The sequence below is a fragment of the Podarcis cretensis genome (assembly GCF_951804945.1).
Source record: "Podarcis cretensis genome assembly, chromosome: 17".
Taxonomy (NCBI): domain Eukaryota; kingdom Metazoa; phylum Chordata; class Lepidosauria; order Squamata; family Lacertidae; genus Podarcis; species Podarcis cretensis.
Window position 1 is genome coordinate 31,665,031 of NC_137187.1, and position 21,237 is coordinate 31,686,267.

The following is a 21,237-nucleotide window of genomic DNA, read 5'->3' on the forward strand; positions in this document are numbered from 1 at the left end:
GGTTTCTTCAAGAAGGTATATTTAAATACCTTTTTCATTTCATTATAGATCATTTCCCAGAAAGCCTTAATCCTTGGGCACGTCCACCAAAGGTGAAAGAATGTACCTTCAGTTTCTTTACATTTCCAACATTTATTATCAGGCAAATGATAGATTTTTGCAAGCTTGACTGGGGTCATGTACCACCTATACATCATTTTCATAATATTCTCTCTTAAGGCATTACATGCCGTAAATTTCAAACCGGTGGTCCATAACTGTTCCCAGTCAGCAAACATAATATTATGTCCAACATCCTGTGCCCATTTAATCATAACAGACTTCACCGTTTCATCCTGCGTATTCCATTTCAACAGCAAGTTATACATCTTTGACAAAGTCTTAGTTTTAGGTTCTAGCAATTCTGTTTCTAGTTTCGATTTTTCCACCTGGAAACCAATTTTCTTGTCTAATTTAAAAGCCTCCATTATCTGATGGTAATGAAGCCAATCTCGCACTTTATCTTTTAATTTTTCAAAACTCTGCAATTTCCATTTGTCTCCTTCTTGCGCCAAAATTTCCCAATATTTTGGCCATTTGGACTCCATATTAAGTCTTTTATAAGCTTTCGCTTCCATTGGTGACAACCACCTTGGGGTTTTATTTTCCAATAGGTCTTTGTATCTTATCCAAACATTAAACAGTGCTTTCCTGACAATATGGTTTTTCAATGCTTTATGTACTTTAACCTTGTCATACCACAAATATGCATGCCATCCAAAAGCATTGTTAAATCCTTCTAAATCCAAGATGTCTGTGTTTTCAAGAAGCAGCCAATCTTTCAACCAGCAAAATGCTGCTGATTCATAATAAAGTCTAAGGTCTGGCAGGGCAAGTCCCCCCCCCCCCTTTCCTTTACATCTGTCAATATTTTAAATTTTATTCTGGGCTTCTTGCCCTGCCAGACAAATCTAGAAATATCTTTCTCCCACTTCTTGAAACAATCCATCTTGTCCACAATTTGCAATGTTTGAAACAAAAACAACATTCTAGGCAATACATTCATTTTTATAATTGCCTTATGTGGGTTTCCTATTGGTAGGAGAAAATAACAGGCCAACCAGAGAATACTGAGAAGCAAAGCAGCTAGTAAGCCTGATCTTTATTGATCTGTTGCAACAGGGTGCTCCCCTCACACACAGGAAAGGAGGAGGACCCAGAACCCAGGTGTGCCTGACCTTATATAGACATTTTAAATTCGCTGCCCTGGAGCTCAAGACCACCCCTCCATACATCAGACATGCATCACAGAAGGGGTGTAACCCAAGACCACCCCCCACAAACACCATACCTACATCGCAGAAAAGGTGGTCTACAACAGAAATTTGAATGTTGTTGTTTTTCCTGTCTGTCAGTTTATCTGATTGCCTTTCCTGGTAGTCTGGCCATTCCTTTGAGATGGTGATTTCCCAATTCCTGAGACAATGGGAAGGCTCCCTCACCCCCTCCCTCCTCGCAGAGAAAACATTTGGTCAGTTTGGGAGTCAAAATGGTTTCGGGTCAGTCTTCCTGTGCTGATCTATGTATGTGCTTGGTTGGTACATTTATGAACATTTATTATATATATATAAGACCTTAAACTTTATTATTACACTTTTGCACCACAACAGCAAGGCTGAGAGGGCAGTCTTGTTGTCTGGGCAGCCCAGAACCTCCATACAGACTGCCCCAGAGATGTCACTTTGGTGCTGCTAATGCCGCGGTTTACATCACCCCTGACGATCGAGACAATAGGGTGCCAACAATGAGTTGCTGGCCGAACTTGGGCATTTGCCTTATGCGTTGAAAAGGGCCTGCTATGTTGCACAGTGAGCCTCCTTGTGTAGAACAGGCTCCTCGCTGGGCAAATGGTTGCCCTCCAACCCATGGAGCAGGAAATGGCAACAGGGGGTGGAGTTATCAAGCTTGTCCCTTCTCTCTCCCTTCCCCCACCATTGTGTTGATTCAACACAGAGAACTTATGCCTGAATAGGGCTATTGACAAGTAATGTTCTTTCTCCCTGTCATCTGCAAAGCCATGTCTAAGTTTCTGTTTCTTGGTTGCACAACAGAATGCTTGGAACCAACCTTTTTAAATAACCATACGTTGGCATCTACTGAGTGCCACTACTCTAAGGTCTCTACTACCTATGGTTGAATAATCCACCATCATTGACTAGTTCTGGTCTGCATCAGTTAGGATTGCAGAGTATTCTGGTTAATATTGGAGCTCACTCCCCCCCCCCCCCGGACGATGTGTGCATGCTGTGTTATACGTTGCAAAAATATCCAACACTGCTAGGTAGGGTTTTCTGTGGGGTTTTTTTTTTTACAGGTGTACAAGCAAATGTTGCTCGTCAATTCTATATGTCTGATCAAGCTGGATCTATGAACTTTGTGGAGACAGATAATTACTACCATCAAGGTTATCCCTTCAGGGGAAAGGTAATTCCTATAATTTTCAAGAACTTCCTAGTACTCTTTGGTGCAATATTACAAATGAGCTCAATTGACCACATGATTTCAAACAAACACTCTCCTGCCAAACCTCCTTGCCCTCCCTTTACATCTGGTGAAATCAGCCACCCTTTTATACCTTGCCAACCTCTCACACCTCTCCCTTTACATCTCACCTGCCTCAGAACTTGCCATACTTCTTCAGCTTGCCTGGACTGTGGTCCTGGGTCACGTCCCTGCCTGCGTCTCCAACCTCCAGTTCCCTCCTCTTCATCTTACCTGGGTCTGCATCTCCATCTCCATCTCTCATCTCTTCTTGCCACACCTGTGCCACCCACCCTCCTAGCAGCTCAGCAGCTCACCACACTAGACTTTGCAAAAACACCTGTCTGTGGCCAAGCAAACTGCAGTGTGACAACATCATTACAATTTTATATATTGGAGAGAAAACCCATCTTCTCCCCCATTTTGGGAAGATTCTCTTTGCTCTGAAAGTCCTCTTTCTTTTGCATCTGATCTATCACCTAAACCCTCTAAAAGACGACTTGTTTTCTAAATGTTTCTTGAAGACTATGACGGATGTCATGAGGCAGCTGAGAAGCAACTGTGGATAATTTCAGTGATGTAAGTAAATCTCAACTCTCTTCCTCTTTCTCCTCACAGCTCAAAGCCTTGCAAAGAGACGGCTCCATCATGAAGAACCATGATGTGTTCTTAGTAATTAATTTCAATAACAACCAGAGCAACATGCTGCTTACTACTGACAGCAATGGCATAGCTGAGTTTTCTTTAGACACAGACGCGTGGAATGGAAAAGGGGTCTCTCTGGAGGTGAGGATACTGCTCTGCATTCTCTGTACACCACATAGCAAGAGGCAAAGGCATGGTTTCAGAACCAGACTTCAAAAACATTCTCTCAGGCTTCCTTGTTTCCATGAGAAATCTTGAATGGAAAAGCCATGCTTGGATTTTGCTCTAGCTCCTAGACTACAACACTTATCGTAAAATGAGAGAACAAAGTACATCTGGAGGATAATTAATGCAATGCAGTTTAGGGTGGCAAAAAATATTTTTATGCCACTTTTCTGCTATAGACCACCCCTCCCCCAAATCAGAATGTGTATGGTTTAAAATACAGAATAAGCAATGATATCAAACTTTCATTAACATTCTATAAACAAGGCTTGTCCAACTTCCAAGAGACTGCGATCTAATCCCACTATAAAAAAAAAACTGGTGGTGATCTACCCACTGGATTGACCAAAGTTGCTGAGCATTTTTTAGATCGTGATCCATCTGTTGGCCATATAATCCACCTGCTGATCAGAAGGTCGGCGGTTCGAATCCCCGTGACGGGGTGAGCTCCCATTGCTTGGTCCTTGCTCCTGCCAACCTAGCAGTTCGAAAGCACGTCAAAGTGCAAGTAGATAAATAGGTACCGCTCCAGCGTGCGCTGCTCTCATTTGCCAGAAGCAGCTTTGTCATGCTGGCCACATGACCCAGAAGCTGTACGCTGGCTCCCTCGGCCAGTAAAGCGAGATGAGCACCGCAACCCCAGAGTCGTCCGCGACTGGACCTAATGGTCAGGGGTCCCTTTACCTTTACCTTTAAGGAAGCAGAATAAGGCACAAGTCCTCAGCAGCCAAACATGAGACAAGCATGGCAGGTGGAGCAGAGTCCACTCTGGATATCATAGCAGGGGATCAGATGCAGGAAGGGAATTGCTAAGAACTGGGTGGGAAAGGAGGAGAAGCTAGGAACAGGAGCTGATCGTCTTTATAAAAGGTACCCCTGCCCGTATGGGCCAGTCGTGTCTGACTCTAGGGTTGCGCGCCCATCTCACTTAAGAGGCTGGGGGCCAGCGCTGTCCGGAGACACTTCCGGGTCACGTGGCCAGCGTGATGAAGCTGCTCTGGCGAGCCAGCACCAGCGCAGCACACGGAAACGCCATTTACCTTCCCGCTATAAAGCGGTACCTATTTATCTACTTGCGCTTAGGGGTGCTTTCGAACTGCTAGGTGGGCAGGAGCTGGGACTGAAAGACAGGAGCTAACCCCGCTGCGGGGATTCGAACCGCCGACCATGCGGTCGGCAAGTCCTAGGCACTGAGGTTTTACCCACAGCGCCACCCGCGTCCCTTCGATCGTCTTTATACATGAGGCTTAAATTTCCTGTAAGCCACTCTTGTGGTGCTTTATGGAAGAAGAAGCAGATGGGAGACATACTGTGAAGGAGCACTCTGTGCAACATGGGTCAATACAATACAAAGCCATTTTGGGACAGAGATGTTCTAGGCCTGAAGTGTGATAGTGGCTGTATCATCTTTCATACAGGATCAGTTCTGCTTCTCCCCACTTCCCAGCAGATGGTAGTGTTGCATCAGACATATCTTGAGTCAAGACAGCTGCTAATTTAATAGACACAAGAAGGGCTTTTTTTCAGCCTGAACGCATAGGAACTCAGTTCCAGCCCCTCTCAGGTGGGCTCCCCATTCAAAGAGAATGAGGGAGGTGTTCATAGTGAGTTCTGGCACCTCTTTCTCTAGAAAAATAGCAGTGGACGCAAGCATCTAATTACAGCTGTCGCCTGAATCAATCAATCAATCAATTAAATAACCCTGTATACATTTACATATGAATAGAATAGAACCTTTCTCTAGAAAAATAGCAGTGGACGCAAGCATCTAATTACAGCTGTCACCTGAATCAATCAATAACCCTGTATACATTTACATATGAATAGAAAAATAATTTTGAAGAAAGAAATGCATACTGAATTTGGCTTTAGGTGCTGCTTGCTGCAACATACACTCCTAATCTTAGGTCTTAACTTCACATGCCAAATGGTTAGCAATAAAGTTGTGATTTTTTTTTATTTTTATTTTTGGTAAACTAAAGACCAGCAACACCACCCTTACCTCAGATTGTTGTCACAATCGCAGCATATGGAGAGGGGTGGTTTAAACCTTCCCTCCCCATTCAACCCCCCAGCACAATTATCATTTGGGGCTCTTCAATTGGCACCAATGTGTGGGGTGGGGTGGGGATTCAGAGATCATGGATGGGGAGGGAAGCACTTAAATCTCCCCTCCCCATGTGCTGTGCTCCTGATAATAATAGGGGAGGAAAACCTAGAATTTATTTTTTTCACACACAATGTGATTGTTTTTGATTTGAGTTTCTACTGAAATGAGGCTGTATTTCAATGTTGTAGTTTAATCTTGTTTTTAAGTTGTATTTTAATCAATTGTTTTTATACCTGCTGTTAGCCACCCTGAGCCCGGTCTTGGCTGGGGAGGGCGGGGTATAAATATATTATTGATAATAATAATAATAATAATAATAATAATAATAATAATAATAATAATAATATTCATGCCATCAATGTTATGTATAGTTTGAGAAGAAGCATTCCATCATTATGAGAGCGAAGGGTAATGCCTCTTTTAAGACTTTTAATATTTTTAAGATGAAAATTAAAGATTCCACATGTCTCCTGATTTCTTAGGGAGTTTTTTTGTTGGTAGTCAAAGTTTTTTTGATCAGTCACTTTAACTGGTTGTTTGACTAAAGGCTGCAACTTTATCTCTTTCCCAGGGAAGACTCCATCTGGAGGATCCAGTGTATGAACTGGGGAAAATAAATCAGTACCACCAGAACGCTTTCCTCTATCTACAGCCTTACTACACCACGGCAAAGAGCTCTGTGAAAGTCCGGCGGGTGCCAGGAGTGCTGCCTTGCAATCAGGAGCAGGAGATTCAAGTGGATTACAGCATTAAGGATAGTGATCTAGGCGAAGAAGGCAAAGCGAAAGGAATCACCTTCTCTTATTATGTGAGCATCCTGGCTGAGGACAGAAGGTGCCAGGGTTGGCAAGACAAAAAAGCCACAACCCAAAACTAGCTGGCCAAAGAGAGAGGACAGGACTTCAGTTTTCACCCTTCCTGGTTCAGTTCTTGGAGTGTTTTCCAGAAGTGTAGTAATAATAATAATAATAATAATAATAATAATAATAATAATAATAATAATTTGAACCCTGCCCATCTGACTGGGTTGCCCCAGCCACTCGGGGGGGGGGGGGGCTTCCAGAATATATAAAAACATAGTGAAACATTAAACCTTAAAAAGTTTCCCTATACAGGGCTGCCTTCAGAGGTTTACTAAATGTTTTCTTCTTCTTCTTCTTCTTCTTCTTCTTCTTCTTCTTCTTCTTCTTCTTCTTCTTTTCTTTCTTTCATTCATTCATTCATTCCATGCCCATCTGATGGGTTTCCCCAGCCACTCTGGGTGGCTCTCAACAGAATATTAAAAAAACCGATAAAGCACCAAACATTAAAAGCTCCCCTAAACAGGGCTGCCTACAGATGTTTTCTAAAAGTCAGATAGTTGTTTATTTCCTTGACATCTGATGGGAGGGTGTTCCATAGGGCGGGTGCCACCACCAAGAAGGCCCTCTGCCTGGTTCCCTGTAACCTCGCTTCTCGCAGGGAGGGAACCACCAGAAGGCCCTCAGAGCTGGACCTCTGTGCCCAGGCTGAACGATGGGGGTGGAGACGCTCCTTCAGGTCTACTGGGCCGAGGCCGTTTAGGTCCTTTCCTCTATTGCTTCCACACTAGTGCCCTAATGTCTATGGCATCAAAACATCTGCCGCCTGAGAAATATGTCTCTTAAGAGTGTCCCTTTCTGGATGTTTTCATTCTGTATATGCCTCTTCCTTCTCCAGGTGACAGGAAAGGGGAAAATCCTTATGCATGGACAAAAGAATGTGGGTGGCGATGGGGGACGTAAGTCTATCTGTCAAATCCCTCCCCATGTCTGCATGTTTGACTTGCTCACAACTGGGTATACACGTGGCACTGGGAAATAGTTAAATCAATCAATTTAAACTGCAAAAAGGAGCTAAGTGGGGGGGGGGGAATGGCCTGAAAATAATGGGAAAACTTCAAAAACTGTGTGAAAAAGGTAGGGGAAATGGCTAGCAATCCCAGGAACCTTTGTATCTGCAATTCCACTAGTCTTTGCAGCAACCTTTGAAGCCTGTGGAGAGTTGGAGTTTCAGAAAGGAGGTTTGGAAGACCAAAATTTTAATAAGGAATGGGGGAAATATATAATTTACCTTAAAAACCACTGTAAACAATTAAAATTATTATTTGTAGGATTGCAATAACACTTGTAGTTTAATGTTGAATTTCAGGTATAATGGAGATTTTAAAAATTTGGATAAATAGACAAGATGCAGGAGGAAAATGTTAATATAAGGATCCACAAAGGGGTGGAGGGAAGTTCAGGAGACTCTTCAGAATTCTCTTTTTATGTTAAATAAATTTATTTTATTTTATTAAACTAAATAAAATTTTAAAGAGAGAGAGGGGAAGTTTGAAGGGAGTGTTTGTGGTGGTGTTTGGTGGATTTCTGTGACTTTTTGGCAGAGTTTGGCTTTTTAGATGGTGTTCCCACTAGACTATTATATGGACAATACCTGGGAATGTAAGTGGGGAGACACTTATATTTTATATTAGACTTAGAGTGGGGGGGGGCAGGTTAAAGGAGATGGCTTGTGAAGGAGAAGGGAGAGAATAAAGAGTGATTGAAAGTCTGGGGTTTGGTGTGGCGCTGTGGGTTAAAGCCTCAGCGCCTAGGACTTGCCTATCGAAAGGTCGGCGGTTCGAATCCCTGCGGCGGGGTGCGCTCCCGCTGCTCGGTCCCAGCGCCTGCCAACCTAGCAGTTCGAAAGCACCTCCGGGTGCAAGTAGATAAATAGGGACCGCTTACCAGCGGGAAGGTAAACGGCGTTTCCGTGTGCGGCTCTGGCTCGCCAGAGCAGCGATGTCACGCTGGCCACGTGACCCGGAAGTGTCTCCGGACAGCGCTGGCCCCTGGCCTCTTAAGTGAGATGGGCGCACAACCCCAGAGTCTGTCAAGACTGGCCCGTACGGGCAGGGGTACCTTTACCTTTACCTTTAAGGAGTCATATTGATGACTGAATCCTCCACTCTGAAACCTTCCTCCCCTCTTTCAGGTCTGCAAGGATCCTTCTCCATTTCATTGCCCTTCACCTCCGACTTTGCACCACAACCATCTTTGGTCGTTTATTCTCTCTTCCACGATGGAGGCGCCATTGCAGACAAAGTCAGCTTTGAAGTGTCCATGTGCTTCAAAAACCAGGTGAGCCGTAAACATGAGAGATTATCTGAGAGGCTGTAATCCCAGCCCATCCATCTGACTCCCACCCACCCCGCCCCTTTGATATTGAGGTCTTGCACAAAACCTCTTTATCACTTTTGCACTCTTGTGCAAGACCTCTGGATTATTATTATTTTAATGAAAAACAAAAGGTAGCTCTGTTTTTTAATCCCTTCTTTGATAGCAGAGCTGATCTGAGTGTCCTATGACATTACAATTTCCTGCTTTCCTTTCTGGTAAGGGACAAATGCCACAGCCCAGGTACATTCCATCAAGACCCACTTACTGGTGTGGATGGCAAGCAGCAGAACTGAATGCCATCAGACATGACTGGGGGGAAATAACAAGAATACATGGGTGTGATGTTAACATATGAGAGTGCTGGAGGTGAAATAGTTAAACAGGTTACCCAATCAGAACCCGGGGGTGGAGTCAGAGGGACTATAAAACCAGCTCTAGGAGGGGCGAAGTGGGGAGTTGGGTGGGAGTTGGGTGGTTGGTTGGAGTGGGAGTGAATTGGGATAGAGTCTGTGGGGAGGTTGAGTTAGTGTAGCGAAATAAGATGAGTCAGGAACATCTAGGGGCTAGGAAGACAAGTAAATATCTGAGAGGTGGTTTAGTGAGTGAGAGCAGGTAGCGGAAGCTATAGGTCTGGATAGGCACCCCATGAAAGTAATTGACTGATACCGTTTATGAAACCACATGCTTGTTAAATTGCAATAAATAAACAGAAGTTTATGTTCCAATTTAACCCTGACTAGACTCAGTATTGTACCAGGTAGGGCCTGGGTGGTGGTAACGAGAAATCAAGTGGTGCCACAGGGATCAATAGACAGTGAAACGTCCGGGGACCCTGTGTGATCGCCACAGGAAAGTGGCTCTCATGCATCAATCATGTACCCAGAAAATTGGGGGGGGGGAGATCCGAGGTACCCCTTTGCAAGTACACCACTGCCTTGAAGCACATGGAAACTTGATTTTAATTTTTTTTTAAGGCAGGGAAGGGTAAGGTTTTTAAAAAGTGGTGCTCAGGTCAGATGATTTATATCCTCCCCTCTCCCACCCACACATGCGTGTCACATCCACTGGTGTGGACAGAACATAGCAGGATGTGCAGACTCACAAAGTATGATACCCCCAGCTGTGTGGAAAGTCAGTTACAATTCCCCATGTCTCATACAGTGGAAGAGCAATGAATGGTGTTAGGAGCTACCATCATGATTGGGAGAAATATGATTTGGGACTAATACACACACACACAAGCGAGGAAGGAAGTAGCTGGGGCTGCCATACATCTGGATTTTCCCAGACGCATCTGGGAATCAGGTTCTGAAAATGGCGTCCGGGTGGATTTTTGCCAAATTGGCAAAATGTGTGGGATATCTTGGACGAATGGCAAGTAGGGTGATTAAAAATAAAAAAGCTTTAAAAATTAAAAAAGCCTAAAAACTTAATGAGGGGGGGAGAGATGTTCCCCCAAAAAAGCTCAAAAATTTTGTCCAGATTTTCACTTTTGGGAATATGGCAAACCTATAGTAGCACTGTAGAAAATTAAGAGATATTAAAGGGAGCTTATTGGGGGCAGGGAGATCTCATGTGAGGTGCACTTTCCCTGAGGTGCATTTTCTCATGTGAGTAAACAGTAAAAATAGTCTATCCAGTCTTAATCTGTTAGTAAATGTTATATCTTCTTCTTCTTTATTTATATATGCCTTTTTTTCCAGACTGGAACTCTCGGTGGCTTACACAAATTAAAACAACACAGATAAAACACACAGAGCTAAAAAGATACTGTTTTAATTAGTGTTTTTATAGTTGTTCTGATTTTGTGCGGAGTGCCCTACCTGGGTGGATGGAGCAGCCAAGTAATTTTCGTTGTCCCCGAGAGGGGGCAATGACAATAAAGATTATTATTATTATTATTATTATTATTATTATTATTATTATTATATACAGGATAATTGTGAAAAAGAAATTAAACTCTCATACAATGAAAATAATATACAGATTAAATACATATATTTAACACAACGTTTAAAGGTTAGAGAAAGTTTCATGCACCAGTGCCACAACTGAGTCAGACAGATGTTTTCTGGGTTGCCCATTCTAAAATAGGATTGTCTGCTTGGTAAATACTTGTCTATGGTTTTATGCCCCCTGCTTTGTTTTGGCACTTCTGATTCTCAGCATTCACATCTGCAGGTCAGCCTGGGGTTATCACAGCAGCAGGAGCTTCCCGGAACAAGCATCGAACTTGAACTGAAGGCAACCCCTGGGTCACTGTGTGCCATTCGGGCTGTGGACCAAAGTGTCTTGCTCCTCAGGAATGACAGAGACTTCACCAACACAACCGTAAGGCAGAGAGAGAATGAATGAAACTGAGATGTGATGGGCAGGGTTGGGCACTTATGCACTGTACATGTACTCCCATTACACACACACACACACACACACACACACACACATAATTGTCATTCACAATAAAAGGGTGAACTGTTCACAGGAGGAGAGAATAAACTCCTTAAGATAACAGCTGCTGAATTTTCCACCCCAGTTCCTGGCCATTTGTGCATCAGGTTCATATGAGAGGAGCACAGAGAAAAGCGTTCTTGAGAAATTTTCTCAAGTTTTCCAGGAGCATTTTCCTAGCAATGGCAGTCTTTATCCCCAAAGTCCTTTTCTGGGCAATAACATATCACTTGCTAGTGCATTCTCTTGCTTAATTTGAAAAAAAAACACCACTTGCACCCACTTGCTTTCCCCCCTGTAGATGGCCGGAAAATAAGTGTCCGTGTATTATTTTGATGTAGTGCATCAATTTCTTCTTGGGCAGCCTTTCTCCATAAATGAGCATTTGCTGAATTTCTTTGCAATCAGAGGATTCACGAGGATGCACTGTCCTTGCAGTGTAGGGCAATCTTACTAGTGGAATGCCGTTACTAGTGCCTGTTGGGATGCTGTCAGCGGCTCCCGGCTGGCTGGCCCAGGAAAGTATAAAGACAAGGAAAAGTTTCTTACCATCCTTTTTTATTTCAGTCTTTACAGAGAGAGGCTATAGAACCCAGCCTCTTGCAGAATGGCCTTTTCCCAAGTGAATCTCCACCCCTCATATCTCCCACTTCCTCATTCGTCACTTCTACAGGTGCTGCTACATGTCCTCTGTCTTTGAGCTCTTTGCTCTCCTACTTTTAAGGCTCGCCGGGTTCTGGGGGTTGGAGGGTCTAGAATGCTTTCTAGTGACAACGTGTCAGCCAGCAGCCGCTCCAGTTCTGCCTCCTCCTCCAACCCCATGATTTCCCAACTTTCCCCCTCATCTGCCTCTGAGTTGTGACCTCCTGCAAACCACTATTGTAAATCTATATGTTCTTCCTCTTCCTCCTCCCTGGAAGGGTCAAGATGGGGAGGTGGTCTCCACCATTCCTCCTCTGCCCAGTCCCTGACAGCGCCTGGTATCCAGTTTTGAAACTGCATCAGTATCCTCATCATATTCAGAGTTTGGCATTTCCCCAGCAGGTTGTCCTTTGACCCCTTCATCATTACTGCTGCTAGGAGTTTGGAGATCTACTCCTTCTCCTTTCTCATCTCCAGATCTATGTGGTGTAACTTTGGAAATTGAATTTGGTTATTCAGTTGTATGTTTTGGGAAATATATGAGAACTTGTGATTTATTCTCTGATGGTTTAGAATCGTCAGATATAGATCCTTTCACATCTACCCTCAGCAACTTAATTCACATCCTTTTGCTTGACACGCCATGTGTTCCTTTGCAGGTGTATGACAGGTTCTACTTCCTAGGAGGGTATCCTTATCAAGTCACCGAGTACGATCACTGCGATGGACCAGGACCAATCAGCGACCCTATGCCCCTGGCACGAAGCAAGCGCTACAGCTGGAGACCCTGGTTTGATGATGGTGGGGTAGACTTCTTCAGTTTCCTCAAAGTAAGTGCCCTTTATTATGCAGTATTCGACTGGAATAGGGGAGTTAGTGTAGAAGAGGCACTGAACAGCATTCAGGGATTCCCAGATCCAGATTAAATTTAAGAAAAACCAGGCTGGCATTTTGATGATGAACCTGTGGGAAAATGGCACTCGCCAGCTGTTGAGGTTGCCCAGCAAATTCCCTTTTGGAAACAACCCATTTTTCATTTCATATCCCTTTAAGAAATCGTGTGTGACTCTGACCCTAGAGAATGGGAGAAGGAGGGAGGAAAGGAAGACATGCGTGCTGTGTGGATAGATGGAAGAAGGTATAAAAAAAGCTGGCACCATTGTCCTGCACAACTAATGTGATTCCTTTCCTTGGTCTCTCTCACCACTGACAGGTTATGGGGCTGAAAGTCTTGTCAAACAACAAAATTAAGAAGCCAGCAACATGCAGGCACCACTACTCTCCCTATGGCATGGTCGCTTCAAGTAAGGAGGTTTCCAATTCCAGATTATTGGTGTATGTATCTGTGCTTACCATGTTGAAGGTGGTTTGACAGAGGGCTTAGCCACACACATCTTTTGCCCCACTCTTTCAAGGCAGAAGTCTAAGCATTTCTGTTTTGTTGGAGCAGGGTTGCTTGGAGGAGGTTTGCAGTCGGGGAGTAGACCGGCCCTCGCATCTGAATCCCGTCCTTGGTCGTCGGACGCAGACGTCGATGCTCAAGTCCGTCAGAACTTCCCTGAGACCTGGATCTGGAAGCTGTATAATGTTGAGTAAGTTTTGATTAATTCCTGAGCATGGGCGTAGCCTGGGGGCCAGGAAGGGGCAGCTCTGTTAGGATATAGTTCCGTTCCACCTTAAAAGGGTACAGGCATGACGGTTGTGTGTCACATGCCTGTTTACTTCCAGCACAGATCTTGCTGGGAACTTCCGTTTGTATATAGCTTTTGTGTTACTGCTGATTTGCTGGAGACAAAGGGAAGCAGACATGTTTTCCTCTGTTCCTGAACTATGCAGAATAAAATGCTGTACAGTGGTACCTCGCGTTACATACGCTTCAGGTTACAGACTCCGCTAACCCAGAAATAGTACTTCAGGTTAAGAACTTTGCTTCAGGATGAGAACAGAAATCGTGCTCCGGCGGCTCGGTGGCAGCTGGAGGCCCCATTAGTTAAAGTAGTGCGTCAGGTTAAGAACAGTTTCAGGTTAAGAATAGACCTCTGGAACGAATTAAGTACTTAACCTGAGGTACCACTGTACATTACGCTTACACATTTCTCTGTCCGCCTCTTCTGCTGTGAGAAGATTTACACACTCTGCTAATAGAGCGTGCACGGGTCTCTAAACATATCTGAGGCTCATGTCACTGATTGATGCTGTTCCAAGGGAGACCGGCTGCTGGCCAGTGGCTGGAGCCAGCTAGGGGCCCGCCTGATGCCCCTGTCTCCCCGGCAGTATCCCAACAAGCTCCACCCCCCAATCAATTAAAATCAATAAAAATACATAGCAAACTGAGGTTCTGCCCCCCCCCCAAAGACAAAAATCCTGGCTATGCCCATGTTCCTGAGATGGGCTTCTTCCAGATCTTGTGTTTAAATTACCATATTTTTCGCTCTATAAGACACACCCAACTATAAGACACACCTAGATTTTAGAGGAGGAAAACAAGAAACAAGAAAGCAACGCAAAGCCTCTTGAGGGAAGGGGCAGGAGCGCTCCCGCTGTGCTCAAGAGGCTTTGCGTGGCTATCCCTGAAGCCAGAAGAGCAAGAGGGATCGGTGTGCACCGATCCCTCTTGCTGTTCTGGCTTCTGGGATAGCTGCGCAGCCAGCATTCGCTCCATATGCGCACACACATTTCCCCTTACTTTTTAGGAGGGGAAAAGTGTGTCTTACAGAACGAAAAATATGGTACATTTCTCCCAGTTTTAAGTGAAATAAATACGGCAACACTAACGGCAGCCAAATATATCACGCAATACTGGAATTTCTACTCACATTTCTATTCCATGGTGCATGCTCATGGTCAGTGCTTTTCTTTCTAAAAAAATGTTTAGGGGTACTCTCATTTTGACTCAAGAAAATCACCATTTTCTAGTTCAAATCAGGGAAAATAAATACAGTAAATGGACAAAAGCACAAAGATGCGCAGAATGTTTAGGGGTATGCGTACCCCTGCGTCTCCCCAGAAAAAAAGCACTGCTCATGGTATATATCAGGAAGGAAGGAGAAAATATGAAGGTGACACTCATCCTTCTTGCAACTTGTCCTAACTCCAGAAAATACTAAGGCCCTAAATGTGCAGCTGCCAACCACATTTGAGGTTTTTGGTTTGCTTGTTTATTTAATAGAAAGCATGGAGGGACTCGGTTTTTATTGGGACTGCAATGCATGGGGAGGTTTTACCCTTCCCTTCTCCTATTACCAAATGCAGCTAAGGGAACTTTTGCAAGGGGCTTGATCCAGATTGGGGTTCTGCTGCAGCCCAGGATCCAGACCAGCCTCTCTGCCCCTGCTATTTCCATTCACTTGTTCCGAATGGGAACACTTCATTCAAATAGCTGGAGAGGGAGGGGTAAAGGGTTAAATCATCCACTCCCACCCACCCTGTCCTCCCACGCCAGGTTCCTGACCTTGCTACAAAAGCCATTCATGCAAACACATCAAGTTTGGCAACGATTTTAGACTGCCCTTCAGTAAGACGGAAGCTGATAAATGGACAACTTAACATTCAGTGCAAAGAAAAACGTATTTGCCTGGAACCAAAAAGTCAATACAGCTGGTACTTCCAGATAGGCATACCTGGGGTGGGCAGGGGTTGCCACCATATCAGTGTCCACCTCCCACCTGTGAGGTTACCCATAATTTGTCAAGGCCAGCCCTACCAGGTAAAAGGAGGTGGTACATTACAAGGTGGCAGGTTTTGGGATAACCCAAAAAGGAAGTGCATTGTCATTGATTCAATTTATCATTATATTTGACCTTCCTGAATGACAGGTGCCATTATTTGCCTCAAGCATCAAAATGTCCTTTGCAATCTCTGGTTGTGTTCATCTAAGGGCCAAATTACATGGACTTTGACCATGTGCCCAGCTGCTTTTCTTCAACCCCCCAGAGTGGTGAAATAAGGAGGCCTCAGCATGGAAGAAGCAATTTCAGTTTTTCCTATGGACAATCATGTTTTCGTTTGTTTCAATTATGCAAACAATATTGCAAATAAGTTGACATGTCTTACACTATTCCCCAAACATATCAACAGTAAAAAGCAAGCAAACAAACAGATAAATACATACCGTATTGGCCGGAATATAAGCCTCACTTTCCCCCCAAATTCCAACCTTGAAAAGTTAAAGTATGGCTTATATTTGTGACCTTATGGTATGCAGCCAGGAGCACAGGGCAAACAGTGCCAGGAGCGCAGCAAAATGGCGGCGCCCCACGCATAGTCCCCCATCCTCTTCCCCAAGACTGGGAAGTGAGAGAGAGAAAGCGAGGAAGGGGAAAGGCCACGGGCAACGCAGCGTGGCTCCCCCCCCCCAGTATGCAGCCAGGAGCAGCGAGGAATGGAGCTACTTATATTGGGGTGTTTTTTCTTTTTCTTCCCCCCACCTCCAATTTTAAAGGTGCAGCTTATATTCGGGCCAATACGGTATTAACCAAACTTGGGCATGCACTTTTGAAATGCATGATCTCTGCTGGGCGGGGGGGAGGGGGGAACCTCCCTTTTGCAAGGCAAACTGCTATCTCCTGCTCTCACTTCCCACATTCTTTGTAGTCCTTCAGGTGAGAAGTCAGTGGCACTCACAGTTCCGGACACCATCACTGAATGGAAAGTCAGCATGTTCTGCACCTCCCAAAGCAATGGGTTCGGTATTTCCCCGCCGGCAAGGCTGACAATCTTTAAGCCTTTCTTCGTGGACGTCACCCTGCCCTATTCTGTGGTTCGTGGGGAGTCGTTTCCAATGATTGCCACCGTCTTCAACTATTTGAAACACTGCATGTGGGTAAGGAAGATCTTCACTAATTCCCCATGCTCTAAGAATTCAATTCCTTGTTAAGTAGAGCAGGTGTATCACCTCTTTTAAGTCAGAGAGTTAACCAGGTGCCTCAGTGAAAGGAGTGAGGGCAAGGGATGTGCAAGAGTTTACAGTAGCCCAGAAATATAATTTTCCAATTTTGTTAGCTTTGGGGGGATTTATAAAAAAAAATTAACAAAGAAAAACTAGATACATGTATCATTTTCATCTAAACCAAAAAGCTAACGAATGAACGAACAAATTATAAAAATGCTAATAGATACAATGTATACACACACACACACAAATATATTATGGCATAAGCTGTTGTGGACTTCTAAAAATATTCTGAGTATTTAGAATTCCACATTTTAAACTCACTTATCATTAATTTTGCTCGCTTCCTTGAGCCAGCTACCAGAACTCTCAACCTAACCTACAGTAGCTCACATGACTGAAAATATGAGGTATAAGACCACTGCAAAGAGGGAGTTAGTGCTTGTGTTATTGGCATCAAATTTTGATTCCTTTTCTTTCACGGGTTAAAGAGTAAACAAAAGCACAGAATCAATATTTCTCCTGATTGTTGAGTTTTAAAACGAAAATAAAACCTGCTCTCACTATCCTGTGTTCTGTCCCAATATCAAAATCACTGAGATAACAAACATCATTTTAGGGCACCCTAAACCTATTCTCCTGATCCTGTGATTTGTGGAGGGCGGAGGTGGGGAGGGGAAGAGGGTGTTAAGTCCCATTGTACAAGCTGAAGTCATTCTGCTTAGGGTCTTGGCTCTTGCAGGCATGTGCCCTGGTAAACTTGCTCCAATTGCACCATTATAATCCATCCATGAGCAGAATCCGGAGTAAAACTTCCTTCCCTCTTTCCTGTCCCCACTGTTGCATAGGTCCAGGTTATCCTGTCCAAGTCTGAAGATTATCAGGTGCAGCCATGCAAGGACTGTGAATACACAAGTTGCTTATGTGCTGGTGAAGCGAAGACTTACTCCTGGAATGTGAAGGCCTCTAAACTGGGTGAGGTGGCCTAAGGAGAGATGGGCAGAGAGAAGATGAATGCACCATAACAGTGTTCCACCTTAAGCAATATCCCCATCTCCTTTATCCCTCCCAAAGTCTGAGCCATTCCATCTGTGCATCTGTCACTAGGCTACATTCTGGAACTCAGAATTCCTACATCCCTTATCTAGAACTCCTTGGCAAAATCTGATGCTGGAGGAGGGGAATGAAGAATCAGCTCAGCTGCAATAGCACCTGGGTTTCTGGGTCTTAATACTTTGTTGCAATTGGGGACTTCCTCCTTGATTCTAACAGTGATATAGTCATAACTTGGAAGTCGAATGGAATCCGTTCCAGAAGTCCATTCTACTTCCAAAACTTTCGGAAACCAAAGAGCGGCTTCTGATTAGCTGCCGGAAGCTCCTGCAGCCAATCGGAAGCCGATCGGAAGCCCCGTCAGACGTTCGGGTTCCATCGGAACTGTCACTTCTGGGTTTGCAGCATTCGGGAGCCAAAACATCTGAGTACCAAGGCATTCGGGATCCAAGGTACTACTGTATTTGTTGATGTTCTGTGCCTCTCACCCAGTGGCACAACAAAAGTACTGAATGGGGAAACAGGACAAATCCCTCAACAACCAGAGTGAGGTGACAACCACTTTGCAACTGGGTTGTAATGGCCAAGCCCAACCAGGCCTGAATCTAGACGCATCAAAGAGGCGATTCAGTTAAACACATTGTGAACTTCATACAGGGAAATCCTGTTGGCAGAAAACGGGACTCCATAGCTCCATCTGGTGTCACATTGTTATAACACATGTAAAATGCTTTATTTTGACCGATGTAGCTGAGTCCCAGATTCCTGTTGTGTAGAGCAGCTGGGACTCAGCTATACAGCTGCAAGTAAAAGGTTTTAAATGTATTGTAAAGTGCAATATACAAAGGTGACACTAAATGGCAACAGTGAGCTATGCTACATTCAATGTATTTTTCAAAACTTTTTTTAAAAAAAGTTTCACAGTGTTTTTTATATGTGTGTAGATTCCACCTAGGGGTCTGGTTCTCCCAGTCTTTTTTTGATAGAGGGTTTTCCTGGCATGGTATAACCAAGAACAGGTTGAGGGAAAGTCTCTTACACACTCCTCTCTCTCTCAGACCCTTTTCCAGATGAAGTTGGTCATCACAACTTCTGTTTCCCTGAAACCAAAGGAATTTTAGCTTGGAGTTTCACTGACTTCAGTAGGACTGAATCATGACTGACTCTAGATGGATTGGCCCTCTATGACTAATGTTATAACCATTGGGCCACTTATGCAATAGGCAGGCACTTCACAGGAAACAAATCCCATTTTTTTCAGAAATGTGTGCCTATTTCATGTGTGTTGGTAACATTGATATAATTACTACAAATTTTTAAAAAGTCACAACCTATAGATTTTTTTTAAGAAGTCAGAACTTATAGATTTTTTTAAAAAAGTCACAACCTATAGATTTTTTTAAAAAAGTCACAACCTATAGATTTTTTAAAAAATGCTCTGTATTTCTTTTTGCCATTTAATTTTAAAGTGAAGCAGAAGTGGAGTTGTTTGCCTCTCTGTCTACTGAAATCTGAAATTACCCCCATCTTTTTGCGCTACAATGTGGATAGTGATATTATTTATTTATTGTTATTTATTGGATTTATTTACCGCCCTATACCCGCAAGGTTTCAGGGCGGTTCACAGAATAAAATCAGAATATAAAACCACAAAATACATAATAAAAATAAAAATGACAACAATTCTTCCCCTGCTTCCACAATAAGCCTGCTTCCAATGAGAAGGAATATCTTTCTGGTAGCAAGTAATCTGGTGTTGACCGGGAAACGACAACAAATCCAGAATGCGGCCAGCTCCAAGTTCCCTCACTGCAGGAAGTGAGGTTACAGGGAACCGGGCAGAGGGCCTTCTCAGTAGTGGCACCCGCCCTGTGGAACACCATCCCATCCGATGTCAAGGAAATAAACAACTGCCTGACTTTTAGAAGACATCTGAAGGCAGCCCTGTTTAGGGAAGTTTTTAATGACTGATGTTTTAATGCATTTTTAATATTTTGTTGGAAGCTGCCCAGAGTGGCTGGGGAAACCCAGCCAAGTGGGCGGGGTATAAATAATAAATTACAGTGGTACCTCCGGTTATGAACTTAATTCCTTCTGGAGGTCCGTTCTTAACCTCAAACCATGAGGTGAGCTTTCGCTAATGGGGCCTTCTGCTGCTGCTGCGTCACCGGCACGCGACTTCCGCTCGCATCCCAGGGCAAAGTTTGCAACCAGGAGCATCAACTTCTGGGTTAGCAGAGCTTGTTACCCAAAGTGTTCAAAAGGAGGACGGTACATAACCCGAGGTTCCACTGTATTACAGTGGTACCTTGGGTTACATACGCTTCAGGTTACATACGCTTCAGGTTACAGACTCCGCTAACCCAGAAATAGTGCTTCAGGTTAAGAACTTTGCTTCAGGATGAGAACAGAAATCGTGCTCCGGCAGCAGCAGGAGGCCCCATTAGCTAAAGTGGTGCTTCAGGTTAAGAACAGTTTCAGGTTAAGAACGGACCTCCGGAACAAATTAAGTACTTAACCCGAGGTACCACTGTATTATTATTATTATTATTATTATTATTATTATTATTATTAATCACAGACTGTAAGACAAAGCCCTCTGGATCAGACCAAAAACCTATCTAGGTCCCACGTTCTCTTTCCACAGTACCAACCAGAAGCCTCTGAGAAAGCCATCTGACGGCTTATCCACACTTCACTTTTGCCCTGCACTTTTTATTTTATATTTTATATTAATAAAATTACTCCACAGAGGGAAGCCTCTTGAAGCAGTCTATCACCTATCAGCAATTATGAGATGGGCTTATTAGGAATTATCAGGGAGACCAGGCGGGGAGGAGGGGACCTTATAGAAATTGTTCCATTTCTGATTTCTGAAACAGCATGTTTTTGCAGGGATGAACGCATTTTCTGTCATTTGCCGTCAGGTGTGATGAACTTCACTGTCACCACAACCGCACTCAAAAGTGAGAAACTCTGCGGTGGTGAGGAGACCGCCATGCCAGAAAAGGGCCGAAGTGACACCTTGATCAAGTCTCTCTTTGTCCGGGTGAGTCTATAATACAGCATTTCTTCCTACCTCTGCAAATTCCCCTCCCTGTGACTCTATGGATAGCTCACCTGGTTAGAGCATGGTGCTGATGACGCCATGTTTGCAAGTTCAATCCCTGCATATTCCTGCATTGTAAGGGCTTAAACTAGATGTTCCTCAGGGTCCCTTCCAATTCTACGATTCTGTGGTTCCCCTGACATGAGGCTACTTGAAGTATGAGAAGTGGGACGTGACCTAATAATAATAATAATAATAATAATAATAATAATAATAATAATAAATTTTATTTATACCCCGCCCTCCCCGGTCAGAGCCAGGCTCAGGGTGGCTAACAACAGTAAAATTACAGTAAAAATATAATAGGGAAAAGAAAAAGAAAAAAACAATTTAAAATACAGGTTAAAATGCAATGTAAAATGCAGCCTCATCAAAACCATAAGGGGAGGGAAACATAAAGGTCAGACTGAGTCAG

At 43.9% G+C, this 21,237-nt stretch overlaps 1 protein-coding gene across 3 annotated transcripts in view; it reads left to right on the plus strand.

Moving 5' to 3' along the window:
* A2ML1 (alpha-2-macroglobulin like 1) overlaps window positions 1–21,237 on the plus strand; it is a 59,082-nt gene that overhangs the window by 18,152 nt on the left and 19,693 nt on the right. For all 3 annotated transcript variants that reach the window (XM_079959137.1, XM_079959136.1, XM_079959138.1), the window contains exons 10-21: window positions 2,354–2,463; window positions 3,139–3,306; window positions 6,072–6,308; window positions 7,199–7,259; window positions 8,495–8,640; window positions 10,861–11,010; window positions 12,429–12,599; window positions 12,983–13,073; window positions 13,220–13,361; window positions 16,363–16,591; window positions 17,509–17,635; window positions 20,641–20,762. In XM_079959137.1, the coding sequence (XP_079815263.1) occupies window positions 2,354–2,463; window positions 3,139–3,306; window positions 6,072–6,308; window positions 7,199–7,259; window positions 8,495–8,640; window positions 10,861–11,010; window positions 12,429–12,599; window positions 12,983–13,073; window positions 13,220–13,361; window positions 16,363–16,591; window positions 17,509–17,635; window positions 20,641–20,762 (1,754 nt within the window). The remainder of the gene's footprint in view (window positions 1–2,353; window positions 2,464–3,138; window positions 3,307–6,071; window positions 6,309–7,198; window positions 7,260–8,494; window positions 8,641–10,860; window positions 11,011–12,428; window positions 12,600–12,982; window positions 13,074–13,219; window positions 13,362–16,362; window positions 16,592–17,508; window positions 17,636–20,640; window positions 20,763–21,237) is intronic.